The 23,124-nt window shown below is 42.7% G+C and overlaps 1 protein-coding gene across 1 annotated transcript in view; it reads left to right on the top strand.

Annotated features, from left to right (window-relative positions):
• The window catches only part of LOC137200966 (glutamate receptor ionotropic, NMDA 2B-like), a 121,525-nt gene extending 99,690 nt beyond the window's left edge, over positions 1-21,835 (top strand). The window contains exons 14-19 of the mRNA XM_067615729.1: positions 183-308; positions 2,864-3,093; positions 3,227-3,387; positions 4,087-4,274; positions 9,015-9,253; positions 13,779-21,835. Of these exons, the coding sequence (XP_067471830.1) occupies positions 183-308; positions 2,864-3,093; positions 3,227-3,387; positions 4,087-4,274; positions 9,015-9,253; positions 13,779-16,076 (3,242 nt within the window). The 3' untranslated portion in view covers positions 16,077-21,835. The remainder of the gene's footprint in view (positions 1-182; positions 309-2,863; positions 3,094-3,226; positions 3,388-4,086; positions 4,275-9,014; positions 9,254-13,778) is intronic.
• Positions 21,836-23,124: the final 1,289 nt, after the last annotated feature.

Here is a 23,124-nt window from a genome sequence, read left to right on the forward strand (position 1 = left end):
CTCTCCCCTGACGTCCCTCATCTCTTCCCGGTTTTCTGCCTCCTTACAACCCCTTTTCTCCTCTCTTCTCTTTTCCTTATCTCTGTCCGTCCACACTCCTTCCCTCAATCCCTCGTCTCCCCTGTCTCCCTTCATCTCCCTTCATCTCCCTCTCTCCTCTCTTCTCCTCTCTCGCCCTCCAGAGCCCTTCAGCGCGGATGTGTGGGTGATGATGTTCGTGATGCTGTTGCTGGTGTCAGCAGTGGCTGTGTTTATATTCGAGTACTTCAGCCCTGTGGGCTACAACCGCTGTCTGGCTGACGGCAAAGGTGAGAGGCCTCAGCTCAACACACACGGAAACATAAACGCAGACACACACACACAATCACACACACACACACAGGCATTGCACCTGTGGTGGGGGGTGGTGGTGAATTGCACTACTGTTTGAGGATATAGATGTAAATGGATGCAGATACTTTCTCTTACAGTCTACCAGCCCTCCCTCATCTCCTCCATTTTTTTTTGCTCATAACACACCAGATGGAAGGATGCCCTCAGGTTGAATTTACCAGTGAAATGATGCCTTTGCAACATGTGCTCAAAGTGATGGTTTACCTTGGAAATACAATTAGATTTTCAGCGCTCACAGCATTATAGGATTTCATCTTCTTTCTCTTGCAATCTTTTTCTTTAATCCTCTCACCTACAATGTCATTCATATACAAATAATTTGCAGTAGTGAGTCTGTTATGTGGGAAATGTAATGCTAGTTATATTACATTTAAATCTAGATAAAATGATGTTTACAACGAATGCATCTGCAATTTGTTGACTGCCAATACAAATCGTTCCTGCAGAGCATAGGCCACTCAAAGCACTTGGTTGATGAAGGTCAGTTGAAGGTGTTGTTAGCTCGAAGAAAAAAGATGGGATGTATCAACTTTTTGGATTTAACAAACATGTTGGATGCAAAACACAAATTTAATTGAGTTTTAATTTTCTGAGATTTTCTGAACAGTGAATGGGAGGATGTTTAGCAGCCAAACCTGAATGTCTTGGATGTGAGACTAACACCCCGCACATGAAAGCAAAAAAAGAAAAAAACAGATGACGGAATTATAGATCCAAATCAAACCAAAGGCTATCTGTACACCAAATTTCAGCCAAACCTAAAATGATAGCTTAATATTTAATGTTTAAAGAGGAACGAATACATGAAAATACTTTGATCTCTGCTGATGGAGGTTTACTCTGCAAATGAGGATCCAAACTATGCAGAGAACATGGCGCAGAGCGATTCGATCCTCCAGTGAAAGTGTTGGATGAGTAATGCTCCAACTAGTAATTTTCTCGAAACAAGCAAGCACAGGTACAGAAGCTCTTCAGGATAATGCTTTCTGTCTGTAACAGTTTCAGTATATATTGTCTTGTATGAATTATCTTTTGCTGCGCACAAAGACCGACAGAGACACAGACAAACATACTGCGGGCCGCCTCCACATATAGACGAGCCATCCTCGCTGACCCAATGACTTCATTCTCCTCCTCTCCTCCTCCTCCTCCTCTTTCTCTTCCTTCTCCTCCTCCTTCTACTCCACGCTGCTCTCTTTTGATCATTTACAGGTGCGTCTCACTGCACGGCTTTCAACACACCTCCAATGTTACTTCTTCTACACCGGACAAGTCATTTGCATACATTTCCATATTTCCCAAAATCACATGTCAGCTCTGACAGCAAGGGGCTAGTTTTGTGTTAGATCTCCCCAGCCAAAAAGATAAGAAACAAACAAACAGAAAAAAAAATCAATGTCTTCCCACAACTCTATCTCTGATGTGGCTATATATAGACAATGGTGATCTTTTTTTCATTCCTCTCATCCTTCATCATGTTCTGGAGAACATTCCTCCCTAAAGTGCTGTTCTCTTCTGTGTGCCTCCTTGTTTTATCTGCTTGTGCTGTGGGAGTTTGGTATCATGAAGAGTGCAGATCGAAGTTTGGACTCAAAGGATTTGACACAATCATGTATCAATGGCATGACTGCAGATTTGTAAAGTCTCTGCCCGATTTCATTTAACCAACTTTCTTGCAAACTTCACAAAGGAGATATTTGGCAGGATAAAGTCAGTTTGTCCATGAAAAAGCTCCATACAACAATACACACCCACATGTTTGCACACAGGCTCTTTTTCTCGCTCATACACTCACACAAACATTACAATCCAACTGCTAATCACAGCATAATGACTGGAAGGAGGCAGACTGCTGTCAGTTCAGGGGTAAACTGAACTAACACAGCTCCAAACTAATTAAAAAAGGATAAAAATTTATTAATTGCACATTAATGTGTGATGTATGTACATAGCTGATGTAAGTGACATAAAACAACATGACTAAGAGTCTGCAGCCACGCTACAAGCTCTGTGTGGTTATACTAGATACTAAAGGCTAATGCTAGCATGGTCAACATGCTCACTGAGACATTGCTAACAGGTATAACATTTACCACATTCACCATCTTAGTTTAGCATGTTAGCATGCTAACATTTGCTAATTAGCACTAAACAAAAAGTACAGCTAATGCTGATGGGAATGTTTTTCAGGTATCTGAAATCAAAGTACTTAACAAACTGAACATTTGACCTGATGATGGCACAAGAGAAGGGGAACATGAATGTGGACCAAAGTGGTGGACCAACCCACAGATAAATGGTCATTCGTAGAACCGTGACGCTAGCATGGCTAGAAAGTACAAGTAAAATGTTCAAACTGAATAGTTGCTATACCAGCATAACCTGGAGGATATGAGTATATTACCTTCCTAAAGCTAATCTAACCATTCATTTGTCAGGCAGTCTTTAACCATGACCGTGTTTCTTTCAGAGCCTCATGGTCCATCTTTCACCATCGGTAAGGCCATCTGGCTGTTGTGGGGTCTGGTCTTTAACAACTCTGTGCCAGTGCAGAACCCCAAAGGCACCACCAGTAAGATCATGGTGTCAGTGTGGGCCTTCTTTGCTGTCATCTTCCTGGCCTCCTACACTGCCAACCTGGCTGCTTTCATGATCCAGGAGGAGTACGTGGACCAGGTATCTGGTCTCTCAGACAAAAAGGTAAGATGGAAGCAATCGGTTTGATGCTGTGCCTCTCTCTTCTAATCTCTTCTCCTTTTTTGATCGGTACCCTCGGTTTGTAAAGTAGATGTTTTAACATGCCTCTCTCAATCGGTCTCTCTTCTATATTTAGTTCCAGAGTCCCAACGACTTCTCGCCTCCGTTTCGGTTCGGCACTGTCCCAAACGGGAGTACAGAGAGAAACATAAGGAACAACTATCCAGAGATGCACTCCTACATGACAAAGTTCCATCAGAGAAACGTCAACGAGGCTCTGCAGAGTCTCAAGTCTGGGTGAGGATCTGCACAGTAAAGTACAGCTGCGGTTCATTTTGTTTCATTTTAAAGCCAATATAAACCAAATTTACTCTTATCCATATATAAAGATTTTAATAACACATTTAAGACACAATATAGTATTTTTTAAATACGTTTATAAAAACTTAAGTCCCCGATTGACAAAATAGAACTATCATCTATAGATTTTTAGTGTTGTCTAAATAAATGTTCATTGTATTGCCAAGATTTGCCTGGATTTCCTGTAGCAGTTGTGATGATTGTTAAGAGAGTCAAAGGGACTGAGTGCAGTTGAACAGCATCTTGAAATGATCACATGGTGCTTATACAGTATACTGTAATATGAAGTGCAAATTCTGGGGAAAAGAGCTTGAAAAATAATGAGCGTTAAAGTCCCTTGTTTATGTCATTCTTACTTGTCTTCATGTAAATATATTGTAGCTGATTAACTCCAATAATACTTTCACTCCCCCTCTTCAGTTTTCATCAAGTGTGCCTTTTCACCATTCTGTGTGCCAGCTCCAGCCTTTGGCAAACCAAGTGGAAGTCTATTACGCTTATCAGCAGCTTAGTGCTATTTAGCAGGTTAATTGGAATGTTGTAGCTGTGATGTCTGACTCCTAAGTGCTAATTAATTGTAACCTATCTCTCTCTCCCATTCTCTCTCTCTCTCTCTCTCTCCCTCTTTTTCATTAGCAAACTCGATGCTTTCATTTATGATGCGGCCGTACTGAACTACATGGCTGGCAGGGACGAGGGCTGCAAGCTGGTGACCATTGGCAGTGGCTACATCTTTGCCACCACGGGGTACGGCATCGCCATCCAGAAGGAGTCGCTCTGGAAGAGACATGTGGACCTGGCCATCCTGCAGCTCTTTGGAGATGGTGAGACAACATGCTGTTTCCTCCTCTGTTTTATTCATTAATACTGCACAATATGATGTGCTCAGTGAAGACTCTGGCATGCATACAGCTGTGCTGTGATGAGTTATATTTTTAATGACTCAAAGGTGCACCAGATATTCATTGAGATAGCACATTGCTTTACCAGAGGAAGAAACACAACTTCTGTTTAACAGCATTGATCACAGATTTGAAGCTGCAGGTTATTTCAAATCGCTTCTTTTAAATACTTCGGCCGCTGTTTCTATTGGTTATGTAGCCTCACACACACTTCTCAGCGTAAGCCTCAGGGGGGAATTCAAATTATTAATTAAATATTATTTTTACCCATCATCTGACAATCATTTGCATCTTCAAAGGTATTTTTGTGATCTCACAGGTGTTTACTGTCCTTCCGGGACAAGAACATCTTTGCCCGAAGCAAAACTAATGTCTAAATTCAGCATTTCCACAGCGGACAACCTTATACAGCAAAGGAGAGAACAGGAGGGCCATGTTTGCAGTGCTGTTGCTCAAAGCTGGGCACAGTCTGTGCGTTGAGAAGTCTGTGTGATCAAGTCGCAGACTTGGTTATGATGATAACGTTGTATTCACCGAGTTTATTGCTGAAATCTGGGACAAGAAAAACAAGGGGTCAGCTCAATGGACAAGTTGTAAACAAGTTAACAGATTATTTTAACCACTTTATTTGAATGAATTTGAAATGTTGGTAATAATCCCTCATTGCGTAGAAGACTGTGTGTGTGTGCACAACTGCAGGAATTATTATAGGTCAAAGATGAACCAGGAAGTTGGACTGTAAACTGTGATGGATTTTTACAAAGGACAGTTTTGGTCTGATGGATTTTGTGTTTTTTTTCCAAACAAGTCTGGCTAACCTGCAGGTTTGTTTAAAACCTGATCTGATCACATGACTGCTCATCTGTCTTTCCCTGTCTCACTTATCTTACCAATGTCACTACATTCCCAGATCCAAGAAATTAAGTTTGTGTGTACGTTGTCATCATACGTGGTAGAAACGCTGGCCAAAGCTATGAAAATAAAATCCAAGTTTAAACCATAATCATCCTTTAAGAACTAAGTTTATTTCTCATGTATATTAATGAAATTCTATATTTTCATGCAAAAATTGGCTTCTCAGGCAGGAAGATTTTAAGGTTTCACCTACTGCCAGTTGTTCAGGATAAGGATTGGACAGAATTTGTGCATCCAAAATATACAGTAATTCCACTCTCACATACATGAAGTACACACAGAAAAGGTAAGACAGTGCTGCCAGGAATATAAGAGATTTAGTTCCACCGTGGGGGCCCTATGCTTTATGATCATGATTGCTTTTTATGGGAGAATGTCCAAGCTCTCCAGGGCTTGTTCTTTTGAAACACACTTCATTCCTGTCAGCTCGAGCTGGAACATTAATGAGTCTGAGAACGAGGAGGGAATGAAATGAAATGTGTTCAAAATGTCCATTCCTAACCCTGATATATGCTTTATGGTTTTCAAGCAAAAACTCTTAATCATAAATAAGGCGAAATGTCACAGACAACGGCTGCTCGCTGAGTTTATCGACTTCAAAAGTCTAATTTCACAATGTCCTGTTTTAATATACAGCTCTATTCAGAATAGGAAATGTAATGGAAGTTTGGAACGGAAGTTATGTGTGTGTGTGTGTGTGTGCATTTTTGTGTGTATGTGTGTTGTAGCTAGTTTATTTGGGTATGGTCCAACATGTTGTGAGCATCCTGAACCAAGGGCCCTCCGGGGGCCCACTATAGTGCGTCCCAGTTAGGGGTGCCAGCATAGCTCCTGGTGTATTTCAACACTGTGTGTGTGTGTGTGTATGTGTGCGCGAGTTTGTGTATGAGTGTGCGTACATGTGAATATGGGTCAGCCCTCTGAAAATGAGAGTGCCTATGTGTGTAAGCCTGAGACGTGTGTGTGTGTGTGTGTGTGTGTGTGTGTGTGTGCGTAGCAATAAAGAGAATGCTGTAGAGATTCTGACTATTTATGACACAGGTTTATTTTTATCAGCCTACATATATTTCAATAAGAGTGACTGAATTATTGAATATAAGTTATTTATATATTCAACTTCCAAACAATTACTTTCAAACATGTGTATGTGAGACTAATTTGTGCGTGTCTATGTATGTATATGTGTGTTTGAATATGGGTCAGCTCGCAGTAACATCCCTCTGTGCCGCTGCAAAAGCATTCATACAGGAACCAGGCGGCCCTGTCTCGCCCCTCTCAGGATTTCAATGTCACTTTGCCACGCCTCACCATCCACTCCCCTCCTGGTGGCCTAGAAAGCGATCAGACTCACATGGAGAGCCCACTGGCCCGATACGAAGGCTGGAAGGTAGTCTGGGTAGATTGACGCAGGCCTGAGCAAAAAATACATCACAGCTGTTGCGAAAAAGAAACTGCAATTTTGATTGGTGATTTTCTGATTGGCTGTCGGATGGAAAAGTTTTGAAGTCATTCGCAGCATCTGTTGAGCTGAATGACCTTTTGCCCTTGAAACAAATGAAAGACCTGTGCATCGTTTCAGAGATACCAGGCGTCAGTGATGAAATAATTACTTTTTCTCCAGTTCTAAAATGTACTTTGTAAAACTTCTTATCTGGCTTTTGACTGTGAACCACTTTCGGGTATAGTTTTATTCTGTTCTTTAATGTTTAATTATGAAAAATGACAAGAAGTAAGAATAGAGGAAACAGGAAAAAAAATATAAAGAAATTATGAGCTCTTGGACAACACAGCTGAGAGCAAAAGGTTTTTGTGCTCACTGAACTACCTCTGACAGTCTACAATTTAATGTGACATTTCAAGCCAAACGTCAGCTGCATCGTTATTCTGTCAGTTGAATCTTTCAGTGTCCTTTATTTTATCCCCGCAGCGTTATTCTCCACAGAGTAACGCACCATAGAAGTTAAGGTTACAGGCCGCCATCACATGACCTACTCAGGTGATGAAGATAGTGAGATGAGGTCGAAAGCACAGGAAAAAGCTAATAAGTGAACTTTGAGTTTGATTAGTTTGATTTTATTTGTCAGACTACTGTTTCCAAGGTCATGACAGGTATGTGTAGTAGTTATTTCAGGTGTTTGTGAGCATGTACTGGGAAAAAAAACCACATGAATCAATCTAAACATTATTATGGTTGCTCTAGAAATATTCTTAGTTTGATTGTCTCTGTGCCTCCTGTAATGATAACATGACATTAACCTGCCAAAATGGATGTGATTTGGAAAATTGCAGTGAAGCTGTCACACATTTACTCTTTATTAAATGTCACTTTTTACAGCGTTGGGCCTTCCTAGCAGTCAAAGCATACTGTCTGCATTCAAATCCAGTCACTGCACCATGTTTGCTCTGACTTTCTACTGTCAGCTGTTTGATTAACATAAAAATCATCCTTAAAAAAATCAATATTTTTGCATTCCCCACTTTTTTCAAGGGGGTTACCAGATCATTTCCCCCCTTTTTTAAAAAAGAAGCTTTTGCTAGATAAAAACAAATGACATAACCAACATCAGCATAATGACATTCTAACTTTAATAAACAATCTCCAACATGTTGCACTTCTTAAGATCATTTTTATTTCAAAAACTAAACCCAAGCTGTCTTGTCAGCGTTGCCACTGTCACATCAAAATGGCTGCTAAATGGTCACAGTTCACAGTCAGTCCCTCAGTGCATAAAAGTAGAGGCTGCTGTATGATTGCGTCTGTATTTTTTGCATGTGTGCATGTATGTGTGTGTGTGTGTGTGTGCGGTGCCTGAGAGTTTGTATGCTGTGCAGCTCCTCGTTGATGCTCAGAGGCCAGCCAGTGCTCCGGTGCAAGAGTCACGCTGACGTGCAGCGACAGCGGCTGAATGTATGATTAATTAAGCAACGCTGTCCCGCCACAGTCGGCTTTGATAGAGAACAGCTCGTGATGAAACAGAAGGTGACCCACAAAGAGACCATAAGCTCAGGGACCAGCTTCAGACGCACGGACAGCCGCACGAGCACACACACGCAAACACACACACAGATATACATGCACATTAACACACATGCATATGCAAAAACTTGTTTTTAAATAGATGCACTCATGCTGGACGTTAATGCATTTACATATTGTGCACACACTATAATTTGCTGAAATAAGTGCCGATAAGATAATTCACGTGTGATCAATGGCATCTGTGTGTTACTCTTTTCCTGTTTTAGCCTCTCTGCTATGAAGCTGACTGCAAGTTCAGGGCTGTATTTCACTTCTGACTATGCTGACCCCCCCCCCTACCCTTCCCCACCCGCCCGCCATCTTCCCTCCCCTCTTCTTCTGTTGCATCATTCCATCCCTCGTGTCCTCCAATACCCATCCTGTTATTACATCATATCCCTCCTCTCTCCTTTATATTTTGCATTCCTTCCCACTTTTTTTCATACCACTTTCTTTATATCAATTCCCTCACGAATTATAAAAATACTTCTCCACATGTCATCATCGCGCCCCTATCCTCCGTCTCTTTTCCTTCTTCTGTCCGTCACCGTATCTCGCTCCTTCCTTGCCTCCATCCCGCTTCAACTCTTACCATCCCTCATCCCATCTCTCCCTGCCTCCTTCTCCCTTCATACCATCTGTTTCTCCTTTTATCCTTTCACTCTCTTTCTCTGTCCGCTCCCTCTTCTATCCCCATCTACCCCTGTCTTTACATTTTCTCCGTCCAGGTGAAATGGAGGAGCTGGAGTCCCTGTGGCTGACGGGAATCTGCCACCACGAGAAGAACGAGGTGATGTCCAGCCAGCTGGACGTGGACAACATGGCGGGTGTCTTCTACATGCTCGGAGCCGCCATGGCTCTGTCGCTCATCACCTTCATCTGCGAGCACTGGTTCTACTGGCAGCTGCGCTTCTGCTTCATGGGCGTCTGCTCCGGCCAGCCCGGCTTCGTCTTCTCCATCAGCAGGGTGAGAGAGGGTGGGGAGGGGGAAGACAGGAATTACAAGAAATAGTTATAGTTAGCTGATATACATGATATCGTCCAAATGAATTCCTAATTGATAATTAATATATCCATCTGTATGGTGTGTTAATATGAAACAGAGAAAGTGGCGTATTTACCACGGTTGGAGACTCTTGCCAGTGAGAAATGTTGATCAGCTTGCCATGGCTTGTACTTTCACAAATATTCAATTTGACAGTGCCAATAAAAGTCTACTCAAGTCAGAGCCAGCACTCTCGAGCTGATGCATTTCACACCGTGGTTGTGCTTTCAAGCATTGAAATCAAGCATAAGCCCAGTAGTAACACACATTGCTACCTGGCGCACTTTCTAAATTCTGCAGTGGCTGATACAAATAAACAGCAGTTTACACACAACCTCCCACAACTACAGTACTCTGCAGGCTTTGCCTCTCATAAGTACAAAGGATGACAACATTTGGAGAGTTGGAGATTTCAGTTTCAAAACCTGGGAAGAGTAGCGGATGAGAAAAATCTGTTTAGAATACTGTAGATAGATAAATATAAAAGCTGATTATTATTATTAGGTATGAATGAAAACACCCAACATAGGCACGTCAGTCTTGCTTTAAAAGATGATCTTTCCCTATGTTATTAAGAATAGTTTGTTTGGTCAGTGGGTATAAAAGACAGGAACATAGGTGGTAAATGGGACAGAAGGGAGAATGTAGAAAAAGCTATGATGAAAAGGATAAATAATACAATACTACAAAGACATGAGGAGGAAAAGAGGAATGTCAGCATGACATGGTGGCAACTAAACTTTCTTATCATAAATTGTCTGCTATTAACCAAACATCCAAATAGGCTAAAATTCTCTATTTTCCCACTGCGTCACCGACTTCTTCTTGTCTATAAAGTCGCCTTCATTACTTTACCTTTATTCATCTCTACATCATCAGCTTTACTTTCTCTAATGTCTTTGAAATTAAAGCACTTTATTCTTCAAGGCTTCAGCTGAAGATCCTAAAATTGTAAATGAGCAAACCAAACGTACACTTCTAAAGTACATACAGGTAAGGGAGCTTTCTCCTCCTGTTTCGAAGCTTAGGCCTTTCTGACGTCCATGAGGTAAATATTTACAAAATGTTGAGCCGAAATCAATATCTCACTCAACAAAAATCAGCCACAGAACCAGAGAGGGTAGATTACTGGATCCCAGGAGACCAAAGTCACCCCCGAGGTATTTGATTTGCATTCCAATTGTTTTGACATGGCTCCGGTGTAAATCACTGTGTGCCTCTGAAGGTGAACCGCTGCAGGCTAAACCACGTGGCTAATTTACAGCAGAGAGCCACACACTGCTGCTTTCTCCCTCCATTTGATATGCTGCTGTGGCGCCGGGGCTGCTTGTGCCAAGAAAGCAAGGCTACAGGAAAAAAAAAAAACCAACATAACATTTTCCCCTCTCTGCTCTAATATTACGCTTCAGTGCCCAACTTTGATTGTTTTGTATGGTGTTAATTTTACATTGTTGCTGCTGCCTTGTTTAAGTTGGTGTGTGCGTGAAGGAGCATAAAATATCAGCCACTAAAATGTCAGTTGACTTCTCATTTCCAAAGACAGGCTGGTTGTTGTTGTTTTTGATTATTACATCATTATAATTTGTATGGGAACTGGATCTGGGAGCAATTATGCTTTGTGTAACATTCAATGATTGCTCTCATTTACAGAAATTACCGCTGTCTTTGCTACAATATGACAACATAAATGAACGCTGTGTGTCCACAAATATAGCCGGATAATTCAGTATGTTAAAATATTCAGGGGAAATATTCATTGAGAGCGTTCATTTGCATATGTAGCACAGCCCGGGCATTGCAAAACAGCAACAGTGGAAATTACAGTTTGTTATCTTTCCACAATCCCGAGCCACAGCATCACATCGTCTCCCTCTCATTTACTCCCGATGTTTTCTCTCCAGCCTCGGTCATTTCTGCCTTTCTTTTTTCTTTCTTGCTCTGCCACTCAGATTGATTCCGCTTTTTTAATTTCACAGCATAATCCAATAAACTTTATTGTTATTGCTGCAATTAACATTTAAGCTCGGCAGTGTAAAAAATGAGACATCTGTCACGGTCGGCGTGAGTCACGTGGTTTCGGTCATGGCTTCATGGTCTGTTAGCGTTCCCTCCCTCGCAGGGACTCGGTAGCTTTGTGGAGCCGTTCTCCCCTGGCTACGTGCTCCTCGAGGTCCCACCTGCAACACTGAAACAAATTAATTATATCGATTTAAAAAGCCTCTAATGACTTTAGAACAGTAAATGTATTAGAGGTTTAATCACTCCACTTTTCACTTCCCGCACATCAAATCATGGCAGTTCATTTGCATTTAGCACCATATACTTACACTACACACGGTCAGTATTAAATTATGATCTGTTGCATGTAGGCACTCTATATGTAGTCGTACAGAGGGGGCAGCTAGTTATTTGTTGATTTCCTGCCCCTCTGTACCGGTGTAATCACTTATAGATTTTTGCCGTGTTCCCCTGGTGGCTTGAAAATTCTTAGGAACCCACAGTTATTGCTGTTCACACATCCTGCCCAAATAATCAGCTACTGTAGCAACGAGCAGGCAGCAGTCTGCCAACTGTTACATTATGTGGGCATGTGGAGTAGACCAAATCTGCTGTTGAATACGAAGCAGCAATCACTTTGTTAAATGTCCAAGATTTGATGCACTACAGTATTAACTTGTTGTTCCTAGTGGTGGCTGGTGTTGCTGCTTATTTGTGTGTGTGTGTGTGTGTGTGTGTGTGTGTGTGTGTGTGTGTGTGTGTGTGTGTGTGTGTGTGTGTCTGTGTTGTGCGTGCCTGAGAGAGAGCTTAAAATTGCACAATGAATGTTCATCCTGACCTTGCCCTGAAATGCCATCATTGCTCAATACAATACAACCTCGCTGTCTATAATGGTCAAAACCTAATAGGGAGGGATCATCCTAAGATTAAGGTGGATGCTTCTGATTTATTTATTTTTATTTTTTTTGCCTGAAGAAGTATGATGTCATAGACGTGACAGATTCAGCAGCAGGCGGGGTGTAATCAGGACAATAAAAGAAACAAAAAAACAAGAGATAAAGTGATGACAATTTACATGAACAGGCAGATGGAAAAAAGAAACCCAAATGAGACAAAAAGGTATCAGATAAACATTGAAAAAATGATTCTAAGTGAAATTTGTTTCAAAAGGCACGCAGGTGGGAGTTAACATTCGTCCTCCGATTCCCATCCAAATCCCATATTTCTAGAATACTGTTGAGTCATTTTGTATTTGTGTTAACCTCTCTTAGTTTTAGCCACTGTCAAGCTTTACATACTTGGCTGTTAACAGACTGTGAAATTGAAAGAAGTAATAAGATTATCTATGAAACCGGAATGAGGGATGAAGGCCTTTTTGCTGCATTGCAGGCACTGTCCATGTGGCCAATTAACTAGCAGAAACGAGTGGCTAAGGAAAGGAGAAGTGAGGGTCAGCGAGTCATATTAGTGGATAAAAGGAGCAGGTGGAGAAGAGTCATAGTTTAACAGCAGAGAAGATGGAGCGTTTGACAGCTACCTGACCTCTAACCTCTTAGCAGAGCTCTGACCTCTGCAATGGTGAGCAGGATGGAGGTCAGCTGATCTTTGATCTTTTACAGTGGCCAGAGCATCCTTTTCTTTCTATAGCCGTCAACAGACATCCAAGAAAACTGACTAAAATCATTGTTTGGAATTGATCCGATCCCTTACCGGCCCATCTGTCACGCCTGCTTTGCTCTCCTCTGTATATTCATTTTTATCTGAATATTGTATCATACATCACTGAATACAAATGGAGCAGTTTATCTTTCTGTCACTGTAATGCTCCGCTGCTCTCCTCGGCTTGGCCTTTCTCGTAGGAGGGGATTGTTTTGTGGCCGGCGGCGTTGAGGGGTAGAGGAACTGAGGTGTTTTATAACTGCTGGAGGATATTGTTCAGCCGAATTCTAATCACATTGATTAAAGGTATTGACCAGTGGGACTCAGGGGTTTTTACAGCCCCTTTGCCTTTATCAATCATCTACCATGCAGCTACACTATCCTCTCTGAATCTTCATGTTGTGTGTCTCACTTTATCTTACACCAGCTAATACACCACATCTATCAATTACATGTATAATGTACATCTGTTTTATATACTATATACTGCATTTATTGAGCACCAGCAGAAAGAGCTGTACTCACTTTATCTCATCTAGGTTTTAAATAGCAGGGTGGTCAGGGCGCAGTGTAAATTGTGTGTCTCATGCAGTATAATAAGTTTATTATAAGCTGCTTAGAATTAATTTTTCTCTGTTTTTAAATTGTTGAGCTGCATGCATTCACACGTCGGGTCTGCAGTCTAATGGTTGTGTCAACTTAGAATGCAATAATAACAATGGTTAAAATCACTAAATGTTTGAAATGTTCACTCTTTAATGCTGCTCCTGCCTGTGTTTCCCCCACACAGGGCATCTACAGCTGTATTCACGGGGTGCAGATTGAGGAGAAAAGCAGCTCAGCATTGAACTCTCCATCAGCCACCATGAACAACACCCATTCCAACATTATGCGCCTCTTACGCACCGCCAAGAACATGGCCTCCCTGTCAGGGGTGAACGGCTCACCGCACAGCGCTCTGGACTTCATCCGCCGCGAATCCTCTGTTTACGACATCTCCGAACACCGGCGTAGCTTGGCGGGCCACTCAGACTGCAAGCCACCTTACCTACCAGAAGACAACATGTTCAGCGACTACATCAGTGAGGTGGAGAGGACGTTTGGCAACATCCACCTGAAGGACAGTAATCTGTACCAGGACCACTACCTGCACCATCATGGCTCAACACTAGGGCTCAGCGGACCCCCTCCCAACAGGCCCCATAGTTTAGGCAGTGCTAGTTCTCTGGAGGGCGGCATGTTCGACTGTGACAGCCTGGGTGGAGGGGTGGCCCCTATTTTCACCACCCAACCGTGCTCAGCACTGACCCACAGGAACATGAGTAAATTTGACCTGCTGTCTGGACAGACTCCTCCATCGGGCCAGGGCTTCAAGGGAGGCCTGCCTGACCTGTATGGGAAGTTTTCTTTCAAGGGAGGTGCCTCAAGTTCCACCTACATTCCTGGGCATGGCTACTGTGGTGGGAGAGGAGATGACGATGGGAATATACGCTCCGATGTCTCTGACATTTCCACGCACACAGTAACTTACGGGAACCTGGAGGGTAACGCCAAGAAGCGCAAACAATACCGTGATAGCCTGAAAAAGAGGCCGGCCTCTGCCAAGTCCAGACGGGAGCTGGACGAGATTGAGCTGGGCTACAGGAGGAAACCTTACCACATCAGCCACCACCATTACCATGGCCACCGCTCTTCCTCCCCGCCACTTTTGCCCCCTGAACGCAAGCGAGGAGGAGGAGGTGGAGGAGGAAACAATGAGGGGAACTATCTCTTCAGAGAAAAGGAGAGCGTTAGGGATTTTTATTTGGACCAGTTTCGGCCCAAAGAGGGCGTCCCTCAGTGGGAACATGTGGACCTGACAGAGGGCCCTGGGAATAGAGATGGAGTAGTGGGGACCTGCACCACTCTGGTTCCAGTGGATGACTTTCTTAAGAGCAAACCCAAAAAGTCAGATTCAAAGAGCGGGGGAGGATCTGGGCTGGCAGGGGGAGAGTGGGAGTGCAGGAACTGTCGGGCTAGTGGGGGAGGAGGAGGCAAGCAGATGTCCATGCATGGAGGAGGGGGCGGTGGCGGGTATGGTGGTGGTATGAGCTGTGGGTCCTCGGGAGGCGGAGGAAACAGCCGTCCCAGCTCTGCGACCTGCATGCGCTGCGAGGGCTGTAAAAAGACAGGAAACCTCTACGATATCAGCGAGGACAACAACCACCTCTTGGAACAGATGGGGGGAGGGAAAGGTGGGGGTGGAGGAGGAGGTATGGGTGCAGGCCCTCAGTCTCAATCTCAGGCCCAGCAGAGGAGGAAGAGCGGAGGATTCGGCAAGCCACTTAGGCGGCAGCACTCGTATGACACATTTGTCGACCTCCAGAAAGAGGAGTCAGGTGGGATGGGAAGTTTGATGGGGGGTCTAGGAGGAGTCGGAGGGATGAGTGGTGCAGGTATAGGAGGGATGCTGCCCCCACCCAGGAGTGTTAGCTTGAAGGAGAAAGAACGCTACATGGAGGGCACCAGCCCCTTCGCACACATATTCGAGCGTCACGGGGGCTCGGAGAGAGAAAGGGAAAGAGACAGGGACCCACTGTTTTACGGAGGTGAGGGCCGGAAAGGACCCGGCTCACCATTCGGCCTGTTCAGAGGCGGTGAGGGCCTGCACCGCCGCTCCATCGGTGAGAGAGACATGAGAGACAGGGATAGGTCTTTGATGGAAGGAGGAGTCGGGGCAGCGTTCTCTTTATCCAAATCTCTTTACCCCGACCGGGTAAACCAAAACCCCTTTATACCCACCTTTGGCGACGACCAGTGTCTGATGCACGGAGCCAAACAATATTACATGAAAAAGCAACAGCAGCAGCAACAAGTTGCCAAAAACAGCCGAAGTGACTTCAGGGCACAGATGAGTACGACATCTTATCTGCCAGCATCCGCCACGGCCGGGGTAATGTCCAATGTGGCCCCTCGGTTCCCGAAAGAGCTCAGCCTCGGTGGAATGAACCACCACGGCTCCATGCTGGGGGTCGGCCCCCCGCGTCCCTTCAATGGAAGCAATGGCCATGTGTACGAGAAACTCTCCAGCATTGAGTCTGACGTGTGAGAGATAAAGGTAGAGGAGGAGTGGCAAGGGAGGAGGAGGAGGAGAGGAACATAGAGGCATGTAGTGTTAGGAGATCAGGGATGATTTTAAAGACACTGTCCACACACTGCAACCCTAGCCCATATTGAGACAGCAAGATGAGGTAAAAGAGGAGAGAGCCAGAGGAGGAAGAGTCTGAAAAGTGACAAAGGTAGAGACTGTCAAATAGAAAGAAAAAAAAATATGGAAAAATTGAGAAAATCTTTATTTTGCAAGAAAATCTGGGTAAAAAAAAAAAATCAGGACACCCTGGGGGAGGTGTGGGATGTTAACCCTCTCTCAGAAAGCCAAAGCTACTCTACTTTTATGTCCAAACACAGTCAATTAACATCCCCCTCAACCTCACAAATGCAACTCAAGTCAAGCTCATCATTTTCATCCACCAGTGCGGCAGAAGTCAATGTACTCGGTTATTATCGCAAAGAGGCGACACCTCATCTTAGTTTGATATTGGACGTGTGAGCCTGGTGAGATTCGATGGCTGTCTGAGAGCTCCCGCTGAGTGCTTATGAGGAAAGACTGCGAGAGCGGAGAGAGGAGCGAACTGCCCATCTGCCCCTGTGTCACCTCAGAAAGGAGACATTGTCACGTTTTACACAGGAAGATGACTAGTGCTTCTCTCTCGTTCTCTCTCTCTCTCTTTCTCTGTCTCTCTCTCTCTCTCTCTTCTCTCTCTCTCTGGAAGGAGACAGCCCGGCCTGTCCATCTCCCCCATCCTGCACTCGTCCCACTCTCCAGTTCTCCCTCTCTCCTCTTTTTCTCTGCCCCCGCTCCTCCTCCTCCTCCTCATCCCTGATGCCAAAAGAGCCGATCTTGTTCGCTATGAGAAATACAATCATGAATGATAATAAGATATTCTTCTAGAAAAAAACAGGGTATAAGAACAACAATAATATTGATAACATTGTCAATAACAAAGATGTTAGTACTGATTATGATAACACTGCTTATGATATCACTAAGTTTTTCTTGTTTTATGTTCTGTTGGTATAATATTTCACTACTGTTTTAGTATCTGTAGTTGTATCTTTTTTTCTGCCCCTGGTGGCTGCAGGAAGGTTGTTCTTAGTTCAACCAACAAGCCAGAAAGACTGAGTCCTTAACTCCTGTTTCTTCTGTTTTCTGTAGAATATTTTACTCCATGCTCATACATTAATTTGCTCCTTGTGGAAAAAAAGTTCCAACCGGATCTGGAAGACACGTTTAGAGCTGACGGATCCTTATTTGATGTTTTCGAGACATTACAAAACCAAGTGCACACACTCTTAAACACATGCAGTTTTTGTCGGTCTGAACTTGTGTAACTGTGAACAACAACGTTTCATCAGAAGCTGATAGCTGAAGATACTGAGAGGAAGGACGTGCCTTAATGGTCTCCAGTGGATGTGTCCTCCAGTTCACACGCGGTCCTCCACGCGGCAGCGCCGGGACGGACCAGCGTGCTTTTCAGGCTGCTCGTTGTTCTCTTCACGTTTATGAGCCAAAACTGCAGTAAAAAAATTTACAGCCGGCTTGAGACGCTGCTGTCGATGGTTTAGATACAAGATGCCGTTGGAGATGTTTTATAACTTCGTAAAAATAATTTCATATGTCGAGTATGGGCAGTGCTTTATGAACCTGTCGCAGTTGTATTCAGGATGTCCCACTGTCACAGATTGACTGATGCGTCTCACTCCACAACACGGCAGCCTTTACACAACTTCTTTTATTCAGGTTACATGATAACAGTCACCAGGCACTTACTTTTTTCGGCCTCTCACTAGTATCGCGTAGACGGCATTACTATTCACTCATGTAAGCAGTCTGAGAGGTGCACACAAAGAACTTTGTTTGGACATTGTGTATGATTAATATATGCACTGTCTTTTATGTAGGCGAAATGCTACAAAATGTTTTAGAAGTGTTGTCGCCCCATGACAATGATGCTGATAAAAAGCTTTTGCTGAGGAGGATGTCTATTTGAGAGAGGCCTCTTTAACACTCACTGAGGCATCGCGAAGGCGGCCATCTTGCAAAAGCTTTCCGGCTTTTTACTTTGACTGATGTAGATAGTCATTACAGCTGGAGAGGCCTCATTTATTGCACAGGACTTTTACTCAGTGTAGGTTCAGGCACTCAGTAGACATGCCTTATCATTCCATCACCCCCCCCACCCACACCCCCAGCCCCCGCCCCCCCACTCTGAGCTGTCTGATGATGACTCATCATATTACTGTACAGAATAAAGAAGCCTCTATTAGTTATTTAAAGGTTTGATCTTTGATTAGCTGGCGGTGTCAGAAGTTCAAGGGCTGCAGGAGATTGAGCAGGAGTGATGGCCTGAGATTGGAGCTGCTGGAGTGTGTAGAGTGTGATCTTTGTCATCATGGACTTCTATCTTATACCCTGATCTAAATGCACCAGTGTGCACAGGTTAGTGTGTGTGCTTGTTTGCATGCGTGCGTGTGTGTGTGTGTGTGTATGTGGAGGGATGCAAATCACGATTGAATGATAACAGCTGTTTTTTTTTGTTTTTTTTCCACTAACCTGCTGATAACTATTCATAAATTCAACAGCCTCTCCTCCTCCCTCACTCCACAGATAACACTGTCAAAGTGAGACTGATCGAGTTAGCCTTAAATCAAACAGAGTCATCCACCCATCCCCCCATGACACTCCTAATAAATAGATTGGGATCTCTGGAATTTTTATACGCACACATTTTGAAAGTTCAGGTCAACCATTATCAGCGAGATGGTGTGAGAAGGAGACAGGAGAACGGGAAACGACGAGGAAATAAGAACGAGCAGAAGAAAGACTTTGGAGGTGGCATCAATCAGTGTCAGCATTAGTATGTTAAATCTTTTCCTTGTAAATAATATATTTAAAACTCTTTTCACTTTGTACAGTACACAGACAGACAGGATGTAACTTTCGATATGTTTTACAGCAATTTAAGAAATAAACAAAACAATAATAAAAACTCAGAAAAACAAAAAATACATCGACAAAAATATGCAAAATATAGTTAAGACACAAATATTACTAATCATAAGTGATATAATTGAACCTCTTTTTCTTTAAATCTCATGTTTACTTGATTATGATAGTTTACCAATCAGTATACTGATTATGTTAAGAATTATGCTTTTTCTTATTTTCACTAAAGTGTTGGAATTTGAGGATAATTTACTGTAGGTGTAGACGTTTGGTGATAAAAAGGGGAAAGTTTAGTTTTAGGAGTCTTTGCTAAGTTTCCCTTGAATTGTGTTAGATTCTCTCTTTTTAAGGTAAGCTATTCTTCATGCTTTTTGAGATAAATTCAATTATCTACACATTTATGTAATACAATATTACATGTATACATAGATGATATTTGCATATAGAGGCAGTATATTGTGATCCTTCATTTTTAAGCAGCAATCCTTGTTAAAATCTTACAAGATATTTGTGTTTTTGTTGCCCATTTTTTTTGACCTGGGCTCTCTAACGGTGATTGAACACAGAATTTAGAGCCATCGTCGGCCCGGCCTATCCTGTTCCTCTCTATGTTTGGGATAGACATCACTGTGGTAAAGGAAGATATATATACATACAGTATATATGTACACACATGCACACACGTAGACACATGTACACACACACAAATGCACACTGGGCATTTTCCCAGTGTTGATGCTGTTGATATTGCTGAGGATTTCAGCACAATATCGTGGAAAACCAAGAACGAGTGTAGTTTCTCCTCATCGAGAATCCATTTGAAGCTGAAATGCATTTGTGCAACCCCTTATTAAAAGGTGAAACATTTGCTCTGTCATGTCTCATTTTATGTCGAGTTTTGCTTCAGGGGAATCAACTTGTTGTTGTTGCTCTATTTTAGTTCACATATTACTAAACTGTGTTATTTGACAGCAACACTTAAATGCTTTGGATTCTAATTTATTTTGTGCAACTTGCACCGCTTGTTTCTCTGTATGAGATGGGAAATATAATTTGTAATTTGTTGTGTACATATGCAATTTTGTCCCCATGCAGTCAGAAAAATATTTCCCTGCTCGTCTTCTGTATGGCACTGATTCCAATAAGTCTCTATAATCTTCTCCCCAGCCCTGAGAGAAGAAATTCATCTCTCTTCTGTTTTTCTCCTCAACTGCTTTCATGTCTGGATGGTTGATTGAAAAGTGAAAAATGTATCCGTGCGCACATAAACTCTGTTAGGTTTGCATATTTTTCACACAAGCCACCACATTTATTCTCCTCATTTGCAATAAACAGCATGACCAAACACAAACTGCTCTTACTGTACACTGTTTGTGCCAATACATCAGTTCCTGATGTTTTTTTTTTCATGCACTGGAAGGCTAGCTAGGGCCAGTTTTTCTGCTGCTGGTTGGGAAGTCAAGGTGCACCTGACAGTGTGGTAAACATGCTATCATCAGGCCTTTACCACCTCCAGCTGCTCTGCCCTGTAGCCAGCGTGTGCAGGTTGGGCAGCGATGCAGAGTAAGCAGCCTCGTCAGAAGTCTTTATTTCCCTTAAGGCCAAATTGGTCCCAGCCTCCCTTCCCTGCACATGAGCACGCCACAACACATTTGTTCAAATGGTTCATGTAGAGCAAAACACTGTGTCACATTTTTACAACACCAGGAATGGCTGTGGCAAGTTAGTGGGCCGGAACATCCTGAAGGTGGGGGATGTAAATATCACCTCAGCTGACGTGTGTTTTTCTGTCAGAAGTACTGACTCATGGGACCAAAAAACAGCATGACGTGGTCAGCTGCAGGGATCGATGACACTGACTTGTGAACATTTGCATTTCGGAGGGAAAGTGTTTGATCTTTTTTTGTTTCACATCAGTATTTCTACGATTCAAGGTGACTGACGAGTTGAACTGCTAATCACTTGCGAGTCACTTGTTTGATTTCATCTCATGCAGATAGGAAGAATTATACTGTGATATTTTCTGATTCATTTGCTGTGAAGATGTGAGTAATTTAGCAGCTTATGATTTTACATTTCACCCAAATTCATCACAGAAGTTTACTAATATTTTAAAGTTCTATCTATGTGTGTTGATATTTGATTTGTATTGATGCATACACATTTTCTATTAAATTGTGTACAGTTTTGTTTTCTTTGTTAATATCACTGTTTTCCATCTTCATAATTCACACAGAAGTCTTGAGAATGGATCGCTGTACCTGAATGAAAATTGATGATAACATGACATAAGGGGTTGCTACTAAATGTATTTCACACTGGTGGAACTGGTTTATAAAAACACCCATCTCCACTGAAACTACATAGCCTGATTAAATTTACTGTGGGTTGACAAAATGTAACATATGAATAGTATCGATTGTATACATAATGATATACATAATATTATTCTTGGCCATTCTTTTTCTCTTTTTGTGGCCCTTTTCTTTGAAAGAATACCAAAATTTTTACACCATACGAACAAAACTACACAAAAACAAATAATTGTACAGGTTGTGTAAATACTGAATATTGGGGAAAACATTTACCTTCTGTTTTTTTGTATGGAATCGAATCAAAGTAATCTCAATAACAAAATTAACCACGTCATGACAAAATTGCAAAAAACATCATTAAGGTACTTCTAATAAGGATAATATTGATATCTACAATTATAAGTGCTCAAATAAGACTATTCTTTCTCTTTGTACATGATGAACAAAATGAAGTGTTGAGTATTAATAATAAAAAACTAAGTTTCACGCATATGGCACTGAGTCTTTTTAAGCTGTTTTTGTGGTTATGTTTGTGTTTTTTTAAACCTTCTCCCTCCAAACACATATGCACACACCTCAGCATTCTCTCAATTCTTGATTAATTTCATTTGTTTGGTGCATTTATATACCAGAAAAGTTTCCCCTTCTTGCATCTCTTGTACATGGCTCTCACGTCCCCCCTGGCTTTGACTGAGTCTGTCTGCCCACTGTAGTGGACACACAGTCGGTCTGTCTGCCTCCTTTCTTCATTCTCTCTCTCTGAACACTCACGCTTGCATAATCTTCTCTCTCCTTAGCTTTCTTGCTTTCTCTCACAGACTTGAAATACATGATCTTTCTGTCACACACAAGCTTGCTCTCTCTCTCTCTCTCCTGGCTGGCAGGAATTCCTGGAAGAGGGGAGAGGAGGGGAGGGGGCTGCCTGAGAAACGAGGGACATATGGTGACTGTATGGTGGAGTGGTTGGGTCTGGGTCTGTCCCCTCTACAACCCGCACTGCTGCTGGCGCTCCACAAAGCCTTCGTCTGATGTCGTCCAGCCCCCTCAGGGTTCTCTCAGGCTGCTCTCTCCTCTCCTCTCTCCCCTACACCATCACTTCTCCTGCAGGACTGCGCAACAGTACAGTAGAGCTGCCTGGGACCTCATCAATATAAGATATCCCATTATACTGTTCTGTTCCTTGCCCTCAAGCAGATGTTGTGTGTGGAATTTAAAAAAAAAAAAACATGTTCAAACTGAACTAGCACCCATTTCAGTTCACCTTTGAGACAGCACAAAGTGGTCTATAACTCTATAATGACATTTCTTTTACCTTTATTTATCCAGGAGAGATCAACAGTGATAGTGAGAATGTCTTTCACAAGGGAGAGCTGGTAGAAGACAATGCATAATAATTATCTAAGGTCGGGGAAGGGGGACAGGTTGGAAAATCTGGATGATGGAAGTAAATGAAGAAAACCATCCCCTGTCTCAGCAATTGCCATCAAACTGACATTGAGAAGGGCATTTATCTTCCGGCAGTCTCCACTGCTGTTCAGTTGCCAATAGTGTAATATTGTGCTTGTACTGAGCAGGTCCCCTGTGCAAATGTATTTAAATGTATGAATAATAAGCAGGGCATTCTGTAAAGGAGGATACAGGCAAAACATCCCAGAGGAAATCAAAGCGTGTGCATTTAGCTAGGCTACTAATGTCTTGAGATATATTCAGCTGGAATAAACTGAGGGCATTTAAAGCATTTCATGTCTACTACATCGTACACTTATACAAACACA

This window comes from Thunnus thynnus, chromosome 17 (genome assembly GCF_963924715.1).
Source record: "Thunnus thynnus chromosome 17, fThuThy2.1, whole genome shotgun sequence".
In the NCBI taxonomy this organism is placed as follows: Eukaryota; Metazoa; Chordata; class Actinopteri; order Scombriformes; family Scombridae; genus Thunnus; species Thunnus thynnus.